Source organism: Cylas formicarius, unplaced genomic scaffold (genome assembly GCF_029955315.1).
Source record: "Cylas formicarius isolate icCylForm1 unplaced genomic scaffold, icCylForm1.1 PGA_scaffold_8__14_contigs__length_24414737, whole genome shotgun sequence".
Taxonomy (NCBI): domain Eukaryota; kingdom Metazoa; phylum Arthropoda; class Insecta; order Coleoptera; family Brentidae; genus Cylas; species Cylas formicarius.
Window position 1 is genome coordinate 7,225,587 of NW_026844361.1, and position 18,556 is coordinate 7,244,142.

Below are 18,556 nucleotides of genomic sequence, written 5' to 3' on the forward strand. Positions count from 1 at the left end.
TTTCAGGTTTCGTCTATCATACAGGGTGTGCGAGATACTTGGAATAGTATCACTGGAAATCGTTATTACTTGTACAATTTTTTATATTTATCAAAGTTTGTCGTGTCTTTGAATTCGGCGATACATGAAAGACGCTTTATACACGGTGTATGCACAATACAATTACATCAATTTTGCGAAAGTTCCATAGTGGTCCGCAGGAGGACGATAGGAAAACAATGCGTCCCTCAAGAAAAAAAAACTGAATTGGCTTCTTTTTGCCCCACCAAGCGACGATTTTTCGAAAGCAACTTTGTTTAAAAGGCACTTTATACTATATAAGGAAAAAGCAAGGAGGTTTCGCGAGAAATTCAGTAGTAAATTAAAACAAAAATTTCTGGTAATCAAGTGTTTAATTCGACCACATGTAGTATACACCCTACACAAAAATTACAAATACGCAGAGCCGAAATAGACTCGGCCCGACAAACAACAATCTAACCCTATACGCGTATGATTACATCTTGTTACCACACAACGATCCTAGAAATTCCAGAATTATATACGGGGGAGTACGAACATCGATAAAATTTTGATATTTTACACTACTATATATACAACGACCTTCAAAAAATCTATCTACATAGGTGATTCGGGAGCAACGGTGAGGTATCAAAAAGTGAAGGGGTGGAGGGGGAAACGAACAAAATACCGCGCCGACACGGACGAAAACTAATCCGATATATATAAAATATAACAAAAATTTACAACAAAGAAAATATTTTTATGTACAAATCGAATCTTCAACAAACCGCATCGTAATTTCTGTATACGGTGTAGCTCACTACTGCGGCAAATTTTTAATAAAAAAGATGCTTGTATAGATGCGATGAAAAAGTTGCTATTATACAAGGCATCTCGTAAGTGCCTCACAACTTCTCCAACTCCCAACTTCTTTATTTTAAATGGATAACTCGATCTGATTCTTCAAATCACTGCTGAAAAGGCTGAAAAATGAATATATTTTATTCTTTCGAACCTCCATAATTTAGTTAGATAAGATGAATTATTTTGGAAATTGAACTTTGGTAAGTCGAAATATTTCGCGAAGACCATACAAAATTGTTTGGTCAATTTTTTCCTTAGCAAGGCGAAGGTCCACTAAGACTTGTTAAGGAAAATTCGGATCCCATTAAAAAGGGGAACTTCAGTCGCAGTTTCATGAATGGTACAGTCTTGGGAATCCTGGAATTTATTCCGAATTTCCCGTCAACGAGACTATTTTGGAAAGACATCTGCCGACTTGGTGCTTGAAGAAAGTGCTAAAAGAACAAAATTTAGAACCAGATTTTGAGGCTCAAAATGGGTCGTTGAAGAAGCGTTGGACACAATAAACTTGAATTTGAAAATTAATGGTCACACATCCTACGATGTTTATACAGCACTGTTGTTAAAAATTAAAATATGTAATAAAAATGAGAGGACAGACATTTAAACACATATTTTGCACACATTATGCATATAATTTAGGTTTTCCTTTTACTTTTTCTTTAGTTCCATTAGTAGTGTTTTCAATATTTATTTTTTGGTGCTTATACATATAATAAATCTGTTTTGATGAAACTGGTTATGTACGTACTATTCTTGAAATGGATTAAACACGCCTGACCTCAATAACTCGAAGTTTTGAGAAGCTTAATTAATTTTTTTCTCAAATGCCTCTTCGAGTTACCAAAGTCCGATTGTAACTCCTTTAAACGGTTTTTTGCTATTGTTCTTTCTAGTTAGCATCGTTTTGACCAAGTTTGGTATGTTATTGTTTTTTTTAAATAACTTTGCAAATAGCATAACCTTCTATCAACTTTTGAACATCTTGTTTTAGATAAATCGATTGCCAAATTGTTAAATGCGTATGCTTATACGTGCAAAAATGGTAAAAGTGCTTTAGTTAGAAATAATTACTTTCCAAAGACCACAAATCAGGTGATCTAAAGCATATTTTCTGGAGTCACCTAACTCCCTTGACGTAAATAAAACCAAAAACAAGTAAACCTTTGGCAATTTAGGGTTTTTATTGACTTTGGATAGAAAATATAAAATAGTGTTTCGTTTACTGTACAGGAGATCAAGCTATTAGGATTAAGTACATAGGTAAATCTGAAGGAATCGGCCAAGAAATAATATATCCATTTAAAACAAGGAAGTTAGGTGCTGTCATATACTTAAGGGATACCCCGTATAACTGCAACTCTTTTATTCGCATGCAACGCATCCAGACAAACAACTTATGTATTCAAATTTTTTCGATAAAATAAACAACTATGGAGATATCAAAGAACCCCGCAATGGTGAGCTACCCTGTATATAAGGTGCGAGTCGAGGAACTTTTAAACGTTTCATAGGTACGCCAAAGAAAAATAACTAATAAATAATATCTCTATAGAACACAGAATCACACATCACTGCCGAGACGTTTAGTGACTAAACCTGAACTCGTACCACTTTCACACCGATATCTCCTTCTTCTCCGGCACCTTCTGCTCCACAACTATCGAGCTCTTCGTCGTGACCAACTCTTTGGGCACGCTCGCGGCTCCAGGGGTCACCACCGCCTGCGGTTTCACTTCCTCGGGCTTCTTCTCCTCCGGCGGCTGTGCGCTGACTGCCAGCCGGGTCTGGTTCTGCTGCTGCCTGTTCATCAGCAAACTAGGGTTCGGGATATTTCTGATGTTCTGGTTCTGGTTGGGTCTCAAGCTGCGGATCTGTGGATTTACGGGTCTGAACTTCGGGATCTCGTTGGGTTTGGATGGGAGCCTTTGCAACGTCTGACCTCTCACCGCCTGGTTGATGGCTTGCAAGCTAGGGATCTGAGGTCTCGGCTTGGCCGCTTGGTTCGGCATTGCTTTGTTTAAAGAAGAATGCTCGGTCGCTACTTTGGACAACATCTGCAGATTGGACAATTGCACGTTGTTGTTCTTGACGTTTTCCGAAACGTTGGTCAGTTGTTTGTTGAGTCCGTTCGGAGGTGGCTCGATTTTGGGCCTCTCAGGGGATCTACTAGGCTTGGACAGGTCCAGCGCTCCTATGTTGTCGCATCTGCAATTGTAAACAAAGGAAAAATTGAAAGCATTCTTGTCTCTATCTGTTGTAAAGAATTTTTGTACTTAAAATTTTCAAATTCTCATATATATAATGACTAATGAGAGAATAGAGTTAGGAAATGACTTGTGGCTTTTGAATCAGTTTTGTGTTTTAGTGTTGTTTTTAAATTTTTAATTAACAAGGTAAATTTTTGCTCCGCATACAAGTGTAAAAATAGAAGTGTGAAGGCAAGCGATATATGACTTCAGGTGTATCGTACTTTTATCTGATGATACCATTTGGGAAAGATGCGGCTGATCGCCATTAGCAGGAAAAATTTCCAGCATTCTAGCTGTAATTTGTAGAATGCATTTTAAACCTACGGGTTAGTTTTGAGAGGCGGACATGACCTCTATTTTTGATTTTCTCAAAGATCTTCAGAAAAAGTAGTGAGCCAGGAGTCTCCTAAGAATAGACCTAAAAAAATGGAATGAGCAGAGAGGAGTTTTAATAGTAATAAATTATTATTGCATCAGATCACAGGCAATCTAGATGTGCAAAATCTTAGCTGCTAACTTGATTCCTAAATTTTTACCTAAATAAAATAAATGTAATATTATGACGACCTGCAAGTATTAAGATAAAGAAAACAATAATAAACAAGGAAAAGATGAAACTAGCATGAAATGGTGGAATATCTGAAGCACAGACTATAGAGTTATTATATTAAATCGAGAAAGGTGTCAAAGTTGGTGAATACAACTAGCTTATACTTTTCGGCCACTATTATACTATTAGCGAGCTTTCTTATGCCAATTGGCGGAAAACTGTAGAGCTTCGAACCGAAACTTGTAGCACATCTATTGTTCTTGATATAGAAGGGAACCAACAAGTTCTCGTTCATTATTTGCCTATTTTGATATGTGTGCTATTTACAAATCTTCTGGATTCGTTCTGCATCGGTTGTTGGTAAATCGAAATTGCTGATACTGATATTTAGTTAAGCTGCGAAGAAGCCAACAGGGTGGTCCAGAAGATTTGTGCTCGTGTAAAAAGATTATATAAAGGATAAATTTTCATTATAAAATCGCTGCTATCAAAAAAAGTTCTATCTTATATTCTACTACAGTGCCGCAACCAAATGACACCCACCTGTCTGGTAGTTTCGGTATGATACTGATGCCCGACTTTAGATTCATCGAATTCTTGATCCTCTCCAATGGAATTGTTCCTGGAAGCGGCCTCTTGGCGACGGGTTTCGTTTCTGCCGGCTTCGGGGTCTGAGGATTGATCAGCGTAATTTCCAAGCTTGGCCTCTTGTCATCGGTTTCGCCATCCGCTTTCCTCTTGGTCCCCACTTCGACCTTACTGACGGTAAACCCGGGGGGATACTGAGGCGTCCTCATTACTTTCTTGTCCGTGGGTTTCTCGTGGCCGGTGTTAGCAGATGGTTTCGGCTCGATGGTGCAACGCTGTTGCAAACTAGCGATCTTCCTTTCCAGCGATTTGTTATTGGTGCTGATGGGAAACGCTTTGTTGGGTATTCTGATATCGTCCGTCGCTTTACTCTTGGCGTAAGATTGAATAGTCTTAAGAAACGTCTTCTGAGCTTGCTTGTCAGATTGACCGCTCCACTCTTTCCGCGCGGTTTTTGGCGGTGACGGTTCTGGTTTGGCACTCGGCTGCGTGGTGGGCGGTTTCAATGAGCTGGTAGCTTCCTGCGCAGATTTAATAGCGACTGGATGGATTTTGATAGCCGCATCCGCCGACGGTTTGTTGTTGTTGTCCGCCGCGATTTCCTTCTTCTTCTTCGGCTCCGGGGGACAGTAAAACGTAGGCGATTCTTTGATTTTGGGCAACTTTATGGTGGGAATCACCGGCTGACCTCTATCCTCCGTGTGCTTATGCCTCACCTGTCTCATCTGTAACAGTTTCTCCTTTGCGCTTATCTCCGTCTTGTTGTGGTGTTTGTGTTTGTGCCCGTTGGTGGTAATCTTCACTTTGAGCTTCAGGTCTTCCTTCTCGTTCGAGGTGATCTCCGCGTGCAGCTTCCGCTTCTTGTACGAATTAGACTCGTTCTTCGAATGTTTGCTCTTCTTTCGCTTTTTGGTCACGTGGTAGTTCGCGTACTCCTCCTCCTGCCGCGTGTCCTCTTCGAATTTCTTCTGGAGGGCCCACTCGCGGTCCCGTTTTTCCGCGAACCGTTTGATCTCCTCCTGGTCGGGTTCCTCGTACTCGAACACGCAATCTTTGATCAGTTTCTCAGGTACTGGTGGTTGAGGCGCTACGGTTTGGGTTTTGAATTTGCTCTGCAGTTGAAGGTGGGCGAACAGTCTCTCCTTGTCTTGCTTCTCGTTCTCGGTCTCCTCGGGTCTCGTCGCGGGTTCTTCGACTGGTTTCGTTTCAGGCGAAGGTACCTTCTCGGGTTTCGGTTGAGGCGGTTCGCTGTTATAGCTGGGAGTGATGGGGACCACCTGGAGTTGTTTCCCGCCCGTAGAGAGTGCCGTGTTGACGATCTTAATAGGTCGAATCTTTTTCGTCGACGGGGTGAAGATGCGGTAGAAGAATCTCATCGGTTTTTTCTGTAACACACCAGGATGTTAGGGGTCAAAAGAATGGAAGCATCTTATTCGCGTTCGGAACGGTTAAGTTGTTTTTTTTACGGTAGGTATTTAATGGCGGCTTTATCGCTCGCTCCTTGTATCTATAAAAGCGCAAACTAATCTAAAAATAGTACCAAAAATGTTCGCGTAAGCGAGGTCATAGCGGTCCCATTTTTAACGGCGCGCCGTTGCGTTTTGGATGGAAAGATGAGTTGTTGAAAAGTTTTACTTAGTAAATTACAAGCCGATGTACTTTTTCTGACAATATTTTTCTCCATAACTTCCCACGTTTAATTTCTTCAATTTACCATCAACCTCCTTATTTAAAAACCGTTTTTGGAAAAAACGATTATAAATAAATATGTATTTATTTAACACTTGGCTAGTATATTGCATTAGTTACAGAGACCCCACCTTGAACCCAACATTATTAAAAGAAAACAGATTTTAAACAATACATTTTTATTTTTGCAAAGTTGTGCTTTTTACAAACTGAATATCAAAATCATTTGGGACATGACTGGCTCTAATATTACTACTACTGATGGTAAACTTTTACAATTTTATTTATACTGCTCGCATAAAAATTGTTAAAATATTCTTCCAGATCTTTAGCGTTGCCTTGAAAGCTGGCGTCAAACACACATTCATCGTTTTTCCTACTACCTAGCAAGTTTTTAAAGAGTTCCCCACATTTCCTTACTGTCGCTTTTGCACCTGTCTATATTTTCCACATGATAGTGGCAGTAACCACTGTTTCTTTTCTTTTAATAGAGCTTTTATTGACTTTAGGCTATATTGCATCTCAGATATACTTATTATTTCGGATTGATAAAGCCAATTTGGAAATTTCTACAATAAGTGAGGTGTCACTATGTTTTAAGAACCATTGCCTGAAATTTAATACCTACAAAATAACTGCAATAGTATTCTGTATAACAGCAGATAAAATGAAATTACTACAAACCTGAGTAACCCATTAAATAAAAAAAATACTTTACTCGACCTGTTTAGAAAAATTGTATAAATTGAAAATTAATCTTTCAATATAAACATGCATTTTCCAGACCTTTCAAATCGTTGCTTTGTGAATCGTTGGTTCTGTATTGTGATATTGTCTATGGCCTCTGCTTAACATCAAGTATTTGAATATTCCAAACAGGAGTATTTTGAGATTCTAGAATTTATTGCTTTAATTTAATTACACTAGTATTTGATCAAAGTTAATCAACAATTGGCACATCGTGACTAAAGTGGCGTTTATCAAAATTATTGGATAATGTAATATTAAGATTTTGACTTTTGACTATAGTCTTGGTTTATGTCAAATATTTTATTAAATATATATATTATATTACGTAGACGTATTGCTGTGGGCTTATATTACCTACCGAAAACTTAAATAGTCCGTCTCAAATTTTTTTGAGCATCCCTATATGGAAAATTTGTTATTATTTGATTTTATGAAAAACGGGCAACGTTTTGCTTATTTTAAAAAGTCAGAGTAGGTGAAAAAAATAAAAAGGCCGTCCATAAATTGTCTTGCTATTATACTCATGAATTTAGAAAATACATATTCGTTAGTTTGTGCTTAGGTGATATGTTTGCAGCAATTGTGGTCGCTGAGGTTTTTACATTTCCATATACAATTTCATTCCGGACAATTTATTAAATATTTTTATTTAAGTAGCTTCTGATGATTTTTTTTGCGTTTTCAAAAATATTGCAAAAAATTAAAAGGTATAATATGTAAAGGGTGGTCAGGGATCACAATGTTATCGAAAATCTAAACTGGGAAAAAACAATTGATTTCAATTTTAACACTTTTATTTGGAATTGGAGGTTTGGATGTTGCCTGTGTGATAGTTTTATTTTCTTTTTAGACATTTAATGAAAATAATAATAAAAATGGGTTGTTTTTGGTTCTGTACTATATTTTCGCAAGAAATTTTGACATAGGATTAATAATTTTCCCGAAATTTCGAACTCATTATTTAAAACGAAAAACAATCTCCCATTCTTAAAATTATTTATATCGTGCACGCTTTCATTCGAAAATCGTGGAGAAAAAAAACGCTGATCCGACTCAAGTTCGCGTAACCTCTGCCTTTCGCACGATTGCCCCCTCCACCTGATGCAAGATCGGCTAAAACGGTCTCGCGTTCCCGCGAACAGTCAAGTAGGCCATAGAAATGCAAATGAGAGCTCGTCGGCAATTATCGCCTTTTACAATTTTATTAACGACACGACGGCGTTTATGCGAGCGGGTCGGGTTTTTATTCGCGTTTAAAAATAGGAGCATGCATCCACTAATTATAATAAAACGTCTGTTAAACTATTTAAAAACAAAAATTCAAAAACTAGAAGTTAAAAATTAAAATTAAATTATTTTTTAAATTCGTGAATTTTAAATTATTAATTAAAATATTAAAATAAATAAACTATGGACAGAAAGACGACATATTAAAATTTAAAGGTAAATTAAAATTTTAATTTAATAATAAATTAAATAAATAAATGATTTTTAAAATAATACTCTCTACTCGAGTGATACATTTATTTGACTAACGACACCTGTGTTTTTTTAAATATTATCATGAATATATAAAAAGAATAACCCTAACAGCAACTAACCACCAAACTAGAATCTCGCAACTTCATCACAAAATTTAGAAAAATAATTGGACAAGGACACTTTTTTATGAAAATCGATTTTAATTTATGATGATTCATTTTAAATGAAAAATAACAATAATATGATAATAATGTGATGATAATTATGATAAAAAAACGTTTTGGTTAGTGTTGGTCAGTATAAGTTGGATATACATACAACCCTGAAACAACTAGTGACCGTAGTAATATTAATGGATAGGACACTTATGTATGTAAATTATAAGTTATAATAATTTTCTATTTTTTTTGTAAAATATGTTTTTTTAAATTTTGTTGCTAGACTAGTCGCCATGCTTCATGCGTCCAGTCACTGCGCAAATTTAGGCATACATAATTTGTCTAATGCACAAAATTTGAGATTATATTCTGATAATTTTATGATACATTTTAATATTACTATGCCGTTAGTTGTGGCAATGCTATATGTATAGTATTTAAAATCTAATAAAAGCGACGTCACTATAAAACAGCATCAATTTTTGTTGAGATAGATTTAAGCACTAGCGGCTTACTTAGTCGATTGCTGTTTTTAAGACTTTCTTTGGTTTTCTGTCTGGAATTGGCAAATAATAAATTGACAGAAAATTTTTAATTTTGCTTAATGTTATCATTCATTTTGAATTAATTTACTAGTAAGACTATTTGATCGATATCTACAGAAATAGAACTGAACTAGAATGAAGGTTCACTTATAATTGTTACCAGAGGAACCAATAGTGCATTATGCAACAAGTGCGGTAAACGGCATTTGAGTTTATTTGACACGAGCGGAGCGAGTGAGTTAAAAAGTTTACATTATATTACAAAATTACAGTTTACATTTTCGCAAAACCACACGAATACATTCACTGACATGGCCGTCAGAATTGACAAACGTTGCTCCCAGACCCGTGCGGTAAAATCCCGGAAATGTCCGAAGTGGCTCGGATTCGTGGGAAACGAAACTGACGTGGTAAGGCGACGCTTCCCGCACGCTAGATCGGTGCGTAATTAGGTATTTTACACACGGGAGTAGAAAAAAAATATTTCAAAGAAACTTAAAACAGTAATAAACAGGGAGAAACCATAAAACACAACCGATACCGGAGGGATATTTGATGAAAGATCATAAATGATTTTTTACTCCGAATATATATTTTGAGAAGCACTTGATGGTGTTGATTAAGGAATTACCATAAATGGCAACACACTGAACAGTATAAGCTACGCAGACAATACCATCATGTTTGCAGAGAACTTCGAAAGTTTACTGATGAAGAGAGTGATCACTTAGTCCACGTTTTGGATTCGAAATGAATTTATAGAAAACTAAATGACTGATGCAGAGCGAATTTCGTGAAGGCAAATTTTGTGTTTTTGAAAAATTCCGTAATATATTTTGGGGCGTAAAAATCAAACTGTTGGGTTGTTACGTCTTCTCATGTGTGTGGGTAGAAGCACGGACAGTCGCTAAAAAAACTACCAAAAGATTGGAACAATTTGGACTTTGGCTATACAGAAGAATATTGAATATATCTTGGGCACAGAGAGTTACCAACCAAGAAGTCTTACGAAAAATAAATAAAGAGCTATAATTGATTGACAACCAGTCGGAAATTCCAGTACCACGGTTATAACACGAGGAGCGGTATAGATCACTACAAGAAATCTTTCAAGGCAAAATCAGCAAGAGAAGGCCGGGGGCGAAGGAGAATATCTATCTTGGTTGGTAAATCTAAGAATTTGGTGCCGCAAGATACCAGCAGAACTAAACTATCTGCACTTTGAGAAGAAATAACCCCAACCCCAAATATGTTAATTTATAATAATAAAAATTATAATACCTAATTGAAGTCATTACATAAAAAATGCTAATTTATTGGTTAGTTGCACCAAAAAATGTGTGTGAGCGTGTTGTGATTCGAAGTTCCAACGAATTTAAAGTCCTCAAACCTTAAAAAAAATCTTAGGCCAACATGTTTTCAGATTTTTGGATATTTAGACGCACCAAGCGATAGATAGCAAAGCAGCCTAATATGTGGTAATTTTTTATTCATGATTATGAGGCGCCAAGGTGTTTTCTGACAGATTGACTTTTCAAACACATTAGCAACGTCAGGATAGGTAAAAATAACTCTCCATTATCACGTCTTCTTATTTTTATTAACAGGTCTGTAGAACCATAACTTCTTTTTCCTATAGGAACGTTGCCATGAATATTCCTCACCAACCCGTCTTCATAATACGTCTGCACTGCACCCTGCCCCCCTACTTTGAACCGATGAGCTAACGTTCTGATTCTTGCGCTTATGCTCGATATATTTAATCTTACTATCCTTGCCTTGCCGAAGATTCTTCTCTATGTTCTTCATTTCGCAGATCTGATGTTTTTCGGTGCCAGCTTTTGGTTCGGCCATTTATGCCAGTAAAAGCTTCCAGATATGATGGACTCCTTAATAGTTGAAGCCGTTGATGTACTTGGTGCTTGTTACTTGGAAACCGATATTGTTAAAGGATGGCACTTGTTCAGGGATAGTGTTATGTAGTTGGAGCTTACAAAATAAACGGTTCTTTAGCTATATGAGAGCTTTTGCCTTTTTCGAATATATCTTAAGCTGGAATTTATCAGAAAATAAGTACAAAATCATGTAGAACCTTTGGCAAGTAGAGCTGCGTCATCAGCGTAACACATGTTAATAATTTTTTTATTTTATTATTTGCACTTTTTCGGGCGACGGACATACTTGAGAAGTATAAAGCAGTACCGAAGAAGAGCGGGATGAATGAGAATTAATTTAATTAATGAAGGTTATATAACCAGTGCTCACCAAGCTTTTATGGTAACAGGTATTAACTAAGGTGCCTTTATTAAAATGAAGGAAGCAATTATTAAAAAAAAAGGTTGCTAACTTTTTAGGTGCAATCATAAAATATCTTTCGTTTGATTCGGTAGTATGAGGTTGCGGGAAATTAAAAATAGATGTATAGTCTTTCAAACATTACCTAACGTGCACAACACGCACTGAGTAAATGTTAGCGCCTACATAATAGGTATCTTTTATGGGCGGCAGCTGCGCTAATCTTGGATTTAAGTTAAGTCAAATATTTGCCAAAACGCGGGCTTCGACGATAGTAATAACTACGCTAGGCTACAGCACGGGGGGGCCACCTATGAAGTTGTTAACAACGCTCAGGTCGGAAGTGCAGGTCCGAGGATCAAAACTCGTGGCTCAGTGCCATTATTATTCCGTCCGAGACGACAATAAAAAAATAACGCGACGAGCGTTTCAACTCGATTGTCCCTTCATTTACGCTCACCGGGACGCGAACAGTACGGTGGCCGGCGTTGCCAGACTTACACTGCATATTGCGGCTAAGTCGCGTAACTTTTGGCCAGTTTGATGAACACCACTTTAGTCACAAGTTTGATTTGAATAACGACTGACTGTAGAAGTTTATCAAAAAATTAACTCTTTTTAATTATTCCGCTGAAAACTAGAAAATTTTCGTCTACCAGTTTGGCTCACGAGTTTATTTGGCACGAGCGAAGTGAGATAAAGAGTTTACCAAACGTTGAACTGAGTTGGCTTTTACTTGAAGAAAATTAATTTATCAACATAAATAAGAACTAAAAGTTCAGATTTTCATGAAATTATATATTTTTATATGACATTGTTTCGACAATGCTGTGTCTTTATCAAATGTAATATTTACAAACTACCTGCTACTATATATAATTAATGTTATTGTTAAGTTCAATAAAGGAGAGGTATTTAAGTCTAATTGGTCGTCAAGCAACACATTTGAATGTCTCATATTGTTAATCTCCATAGCTTCCAATAAATTTAATTTTTTACTTTTTGTGGCTGTATGTAAAATATCAAAATTGTCGTCAAAAATGTATTTTTCTGTGCTTAAGTGTGTAGCATAATTAGAATCTAGACTATTGTTTTTAAACGCTCTTTTATGTTCGTTAATACGTTTCTTGAAGGATCTACTTGTTTGTACAATATAAATTTTAGGACAAGATCGTCATTTCAACCGGTAGACACCTGATTTTTGTGATTTTGGACATTTCGTCTTATCGTCTAACCAAAACTAATCAAAATCTCAAAAATCAGGTGTCTACCTGTTGAAATGCTGATCTTGTCCTAAAATTTATATTGGACAAACAGGTAGATCCTTCAAGAAACGCATTAACAAACATACAAGAGCGTTTAAAAACAATAGTCTAGATTCTAATTATGCTACACACTTAAACACAGAAAAACACATTTTTGACGACAATTTTGATATATTACACACAGCCACAAAAAGTAGAAAATTAAATTCATTGGAAGCCATGGAGATTAACAAAATGAGACATTCAAATGTGTTAACGATCAATTAGATTTAAATATTATTAAATTAATTAAATTATTAAACTTAAATTCCCCCTCACAACTTTAATTAAGGTTTTATTGTCATATTTTGGTATATATAGTAGCAAGTAGTTTGTAAATATTACATTTGATAAAGACACGGTGTTGTTATTTATTTTTACCAAACGTGTTGTCGACCGTCACTAAAAAATCACAATTTACCAAAAATTAAAAATAATTACTGATTATCGGCTACTAAATTCCCACAAAATATTTACCAGTTGCGATTAAATCTATTCGTTTATCGTTCTGGTCGATTCTGCTATTGTTATCTCGTTTTAACTGTGAACGTTAGACAGAGCAGAGAGATGTATTATTGGTTATGTCATATAAACAACGGAATAAACACAATTTTAAAACGTTATGTTGTTTATTAAACTTTTACAATTGATCATTAAGCAGTTTATTTAAAGAATGACTGTAACTGGATGAAAAAAAATCCAAGAATAGAGTAGATTTTTTTTTCTACTCCCTTCTGTAAAATATCAATTAAACACCGATCTCGCGCGTGAAAAGCGTGATTTTATGACGCCCGTTTCATTTCTCACGGATCCCTTCCAATTCAGATATTTTCGGCAGCAATCGGATGTTTTCGGAGATACTACAGCCTGAGCCTTAAAAACATTTTCTGCCTTTCTACCAGCACCCCAGAATATATGCCATAGCTGATCACTAATTGAATTCTACAAAGGTTAAAGATCTCGATCTTTGCCATAGACAGCTGATCTCTGAGCAACAATCCGCAGAAACTGCTTAGTTTAGATATTTTTTTTACTTTAGTTGTATGTTTGATAAAATTAAGATGTTCATCCAAGTAAATGTCCATGAATTTTATATGAGTTAAGCAGTTGTCTTTCCATTCAATTTAATTTAAATAGATCGGTCCCTTTTGCATTTAGAAAATACTACAAGGCTAGTCCATTCTGTGTTCAACCTTCACACAATGTCTTCATCTGTCTCGCAGCCTCGGTACACCATACTGACACAACACCCACGGATGGTCCATGCTGCACAACCGAAGAATCATCTGCGAACTGGCTGTAGCATTCCCTTGTTTATTCAAGTCATTCACATATTGTATTATCTATTCAGATTGAGAAAACACCTTTTTACTTCCGTCTGATATACAAGCAGTGTGTTGCCTACCATTTAGATAGGATTTGATAAGGTCCCAACAACAATACCATACTGCTCTGATCCATAAGAATACCGTGATCAATCATATGAAAAGCCTTCGGAAGATCTAAATACAGTCCGGCTATATGTTCTTTCTTAGCCAATTCAGTTGATATGGTTTTTATAAACAGATAATAAGAATCTGAGAGCATCTTATGTTGTTCCAAAAATCTCACAAGTCTATTGCACAAAGATACTGGCCAATAGTATTTTAGACATTGGCTTTTTTTAACTGATTTGTGAAAAGACCCGTGTCAAGAAGGCAATTTATTACTGTATGGCCAGTTTTATATGGTTTGCTATTTTTCTGAGTATATCATCAGATGAAAACTTATGTTCACAATCTTCTGGTCAGTTGTTGGAAGTCAGAAAATACCATTTGCACATCTCCATGAATAAACTGTGGGCACATTAGAAGAAGTACTATGAGGAGCTCGTTCTGTGATCGGAATCTACATATTAGCTTGAAAATTCGTATGTTGCGTTATTTGGTGTAGAGAAGCATTCACTACTGATGGGTAAGCAAGTAAGTCGTGTTACTACAGTTCCAGTGAATTTTTAAGAAGAGTAGCCCACAGAGTGGGATTAGCTACCATCATATTCAATCTCCGTTAGGAGTGGCACTAGTAAGCGTAACAAGACCTAATATATGCATACATGTAAAGTTTTAACTCTGTTTTTTTTTATCGTGTATTGTGAAACTTTGTATATTTTCACTGCTAGGCATTTTAACTTTTACTCTTATTTTGTTATTTGGAACTGAGAAACCTGGAAAGTTCACATATAAAAATTCTATATATAAAGAATATAAAACTTGATACAAAAATAGCGTAGTTAGTTATATTAATAATTTAATTGTATTCGTTTTATATAAAATAATTTTGAATGCCCTTTTATAAAATATATAGTTTTTGCTTTATTTGACTTTCTGTGTAGAGGAATTATTTGTATTAGATAATTTAGGATTTTCTTAAAAGAAAATAAAAAAGTACTTTTTTATTAATATAATTCATATATTTTCAAAAGTCTGAAACATTAAAAAAAGTACGTCTATAAACAATATGTCTGTTTCATATGTATTTAACACACTAATAATATAATATGAAATTTCGAGATTTTTTAAAGTTTATGATTTCAAAAAGAAAAAAATATGCGATAATCCGACAACATCGCAATACAAAAACCCGCTCCGTTCGATCGGCCGATACGAGTCCGGGCCTGCCGACTGAAAACACGTTTTCTGGCTCGGCCATCTCCGATGGCGCGGCCCTTTAATCCCGAAAGGGCCCCCCCGGGGGTTGCGAAGGGTGACGCGAGGGAGCGAGAGCTTATACGAAGGAAGTGCTTTATCGAACGACGTCTCTCGTCCTTGTCGTCGACGGGCGGAGACAAATTACACAATCGAGATGACGTCTAATATATTGTTCTTGCGTCGTAGGTATATCAAAATTAGGCGCGAAATTCATAGCTGGCTTGATGGTTCCCTCGAGACCAAATAGATCCGATTTGATGCGGTTTATAATAACCATGCAAAGCTCTGGTAGACCCCTAATAGTGCCGTCCATTTAATGGCGAGTGGCGATAGTATTTGTGCAATTTATCTTCTACTGGCAAAATTTCGATTCGAATAATTGAGGAATTATGAAAGTTTTCTTAGGGTTTCACATTTTTATGAGTCGAACTTAAAACAAAGCGTAGATATTTTCTAACTAGCTAAGATCAGATTCGTCAACAAGCGACGTTAAACAGGTTGATTGATAGTAGGAGTAAGATGACATTTTAGATCTTGCTGTAACCGAAAAATCGCCCTTAATACCTTCGGATCATTTGGATCAAAACTAACACGCTTGATATTTTGATTGAGCCCCCTTAAAAAAGATAGAAGTTTTGAACGTCCAACAAGTAGGCTTTGGATGGTGCGATCTTAACACAGAAATCAAATGTGACATGTGTGACATCTATGTGTTTTTTTTAACTGCGTCTAATGTTATTTTTTGCAGTTCTTGATTGTTGGTTTGGATTAAATTATTTATAAACGCTTCTAAAACTGTTATTACTTGTCAAACCAACCACTATTAATTATTGTTTGTCGTTTTGCTTGCTCTCATTTAAACAATACACCATTTATATGAAAGACTAAATCAAAACTTGTACTAACAATAACATTCACCAAATTAACGCGTATTAAAAGTATTACAAACTTTGTACTCTGAACGAAACAATATTTTAGATTATTCAAAAATGTACAGGGCAACAAAAATTCGCAGTTGATAACATAGCACGGTTACATCCCTATTGGACTTTTGTGAGGAAACCTTGAGAGCGACTGACAGTCTATGGCGAGGGATTCGGTAGTTTGGGAGCAAAGTGTAGTGTATATATGACTCTGAAATTGTTGTATCCAAGTAAATATGTATTGTCGTACGACATGAAAATACGGTTATCTAAGAGTTTTGTTCGCTATCGCTCGTCTTACTGCAATAGTGTGTATCGCCCATGTTTAGAGACTGTGACTTCTCATCGGCTACACTTTCTGTTGGTACATTTCTAAAAATTTGTGTATATATCCGCATCATTTAAGAAATTAAATACATCAAAAATAAAAAAATCTTTTCAACTTTCTATGCTGTTTGAAAAGTCGTTCTTTTACATATAATGCCGCAATTCAGGCCAGCTCGTTAAATCAGGATCTCAAATCAGTTGCTTGCAAAAGTTTTAGCTTCTATTTAAGAAATCATAAGCAAACTAACTAAAGTGTAAAAAATAAGTGTAAATTAATTAAATGATAACTAATTAAATAAGGTTATTCTTCGATATATAATTTAAGGTACACATTTTATTGTTAAAATTTCATCCCTTTTTTTACTCGCAATTTAGAATGTGTAGGTTTTAAAGCCAGACTTCGCCCATGTAATAAAGCTAAATAAATAAATAAAATAATAAATAAAATATAAATAAATAATAATTAAAAATATTATATTTAAGTCATGTAATGCGTAAGTTGCTTCTAGTAACAAGAAACTTACACACATTTTCTAAAAAATACTCCATAACTCTGTACCCAAAGTGTCTAAACTTTTAAGTTTATTTTTCTTACGATTAATTTAAGTGTCAAGTGGTATCCTCATACCCGACGATAAATATACTTATATTCAGGGTGGGCCGTAATGAATACGCCAAAACGTTTTTTACTGACAAATCATCGCTCCATCGTAATCTTAAATAGAAAGCAACGGAACTAACAAAAAACCTCCGACTTCAAGTTTTCCTGTTGATATTTCAAAAATTGACATGAGTCATAGATAAATAACAAAAACAACAAGAACCAAATTTTGATTTTAGGAATTGGCGAAATTTTATTATTTATTTTTTTAACAACAAAAGGCGTATCAATATAATCAATATGTTCATATATGTTCACTAGTTACCTAGTAATGATGTACTTACCTATTTATGAGAATTGTGCAAGTCTATTTAACAGTGCAACATACCAATTATTCTATTAAGTAGTTTGCTTTGAAGATTTTTTTTTTAAATTACTTCATGAGTGACTACATAGATCAATATTAGCATATCTCGATGTATACGATCCAAAAATTCGACTAACAATAACTAATTGCTTCTCAAGGTCCGAGGGTGTACATCCGCCAAAGTATTCATGATTTTAAACCAGTGGTCGCCAACCTCTTCAATATGTTGAGCTACTTTGTTAATTTCGGAATAAACAGTGAGATACCCACACGGAAGCCACGTAACGCAAAGATTTTTTTGTGGAATTTTGAAGCTGATTTTTGCAGTTTGTATTTTTAAAATTAAAATCGTTGTGAGAGCTACCACATCTGCGTGCTCCCGACGAGCTGCGAGTGAGTGCAAGTTAAAAGCTCTGCTTAGAAAGATTGGGCTAATAGTTTTGAATAATTTAATCGACTAAATACAAAAAAAATATAATGATTTATTAGGAAATAGGAAACCGAGCAGTGTATTTGTTTTCGATATCACATAGTCTACAGGCAAGGAGAACGTCATCTTCTTGTCCATACTTATGCGTAAATCTTTAACAGAATCTACTTTTTTCAAAATTAAGTTTCAATTATAGTCGTACGAATACTTTTGCGGTGTTCAAATAACCGATCTAAATCAAGTTAAACTAAGAGACAGTGCTTGACACTGTTAATAAAAAGCTTAAAATCATTTGCATAGAGACCAGAAAGAGTATTTTATGTCGTTGAAAAAAATTAGGAATAACAGAGGCCCCAAGTGCGAACCTTGCGGTATCCCAGAAGTAGTCACGCACGGTTTAGATTTTCACTACGACTCCCTGTATTCTATTGAAAATATACGAAGCTATCTAACGAAGCAAATCTCCGTGAACGCCAATGATCGCGAGTTTGAATGGCAATATGTTATGGTTTAACTTGTCGAAAGCCTTAACGAAATCAGTATCAGCGGAGTCCACCATAAAAAGTTGGTGTATTGAGAGAGGTTAGATTCAGCTGACCTCCCAGGAAAAAGCCCATGTTGCTCCTGAATTATGCGTAATTTGGGAGCATAAACTAGAGATTAGTATTTTTACAAATTTGATCTTAGAATTGCTTTTTGGCATATTCGTCACGGACCACCTTGTACAATATGAGCCCATTA

The 18,556-nt window shown here is 35.6% G+C and overlaps 1 protein-coding gene across 1 annotated transcript in view; it reads right to left on the reverse strand.

The window, feature by feature from the left end:
• Positions 1-382: 382 nt before the first annotated feature.
• LOC132706491 (polycomb group protein Psc-like) overlaps positions 383-18,556 on the reverse strand; it is a 48,271-nt gene continuing 30,097 nt past the window's right edge. Inside the window, exons 7-8 of the mRNA XM_060677846.1 lie at positions 4,213-5,642; positions 383-3,075 (exon numbers count right to left, since the gene is read on the reverse strand). Of these exons, the coding sequence (XP_060533829.1) occupies positions 2,484-3,075; positions 4,213-5,642 (2,022 nt within the window). The 3' untranslated portion in view covers positions 383-2,483. The remainder of the gene's footprint in view (positions 3,076-4,212; positions 5,643-18,556) is intronic.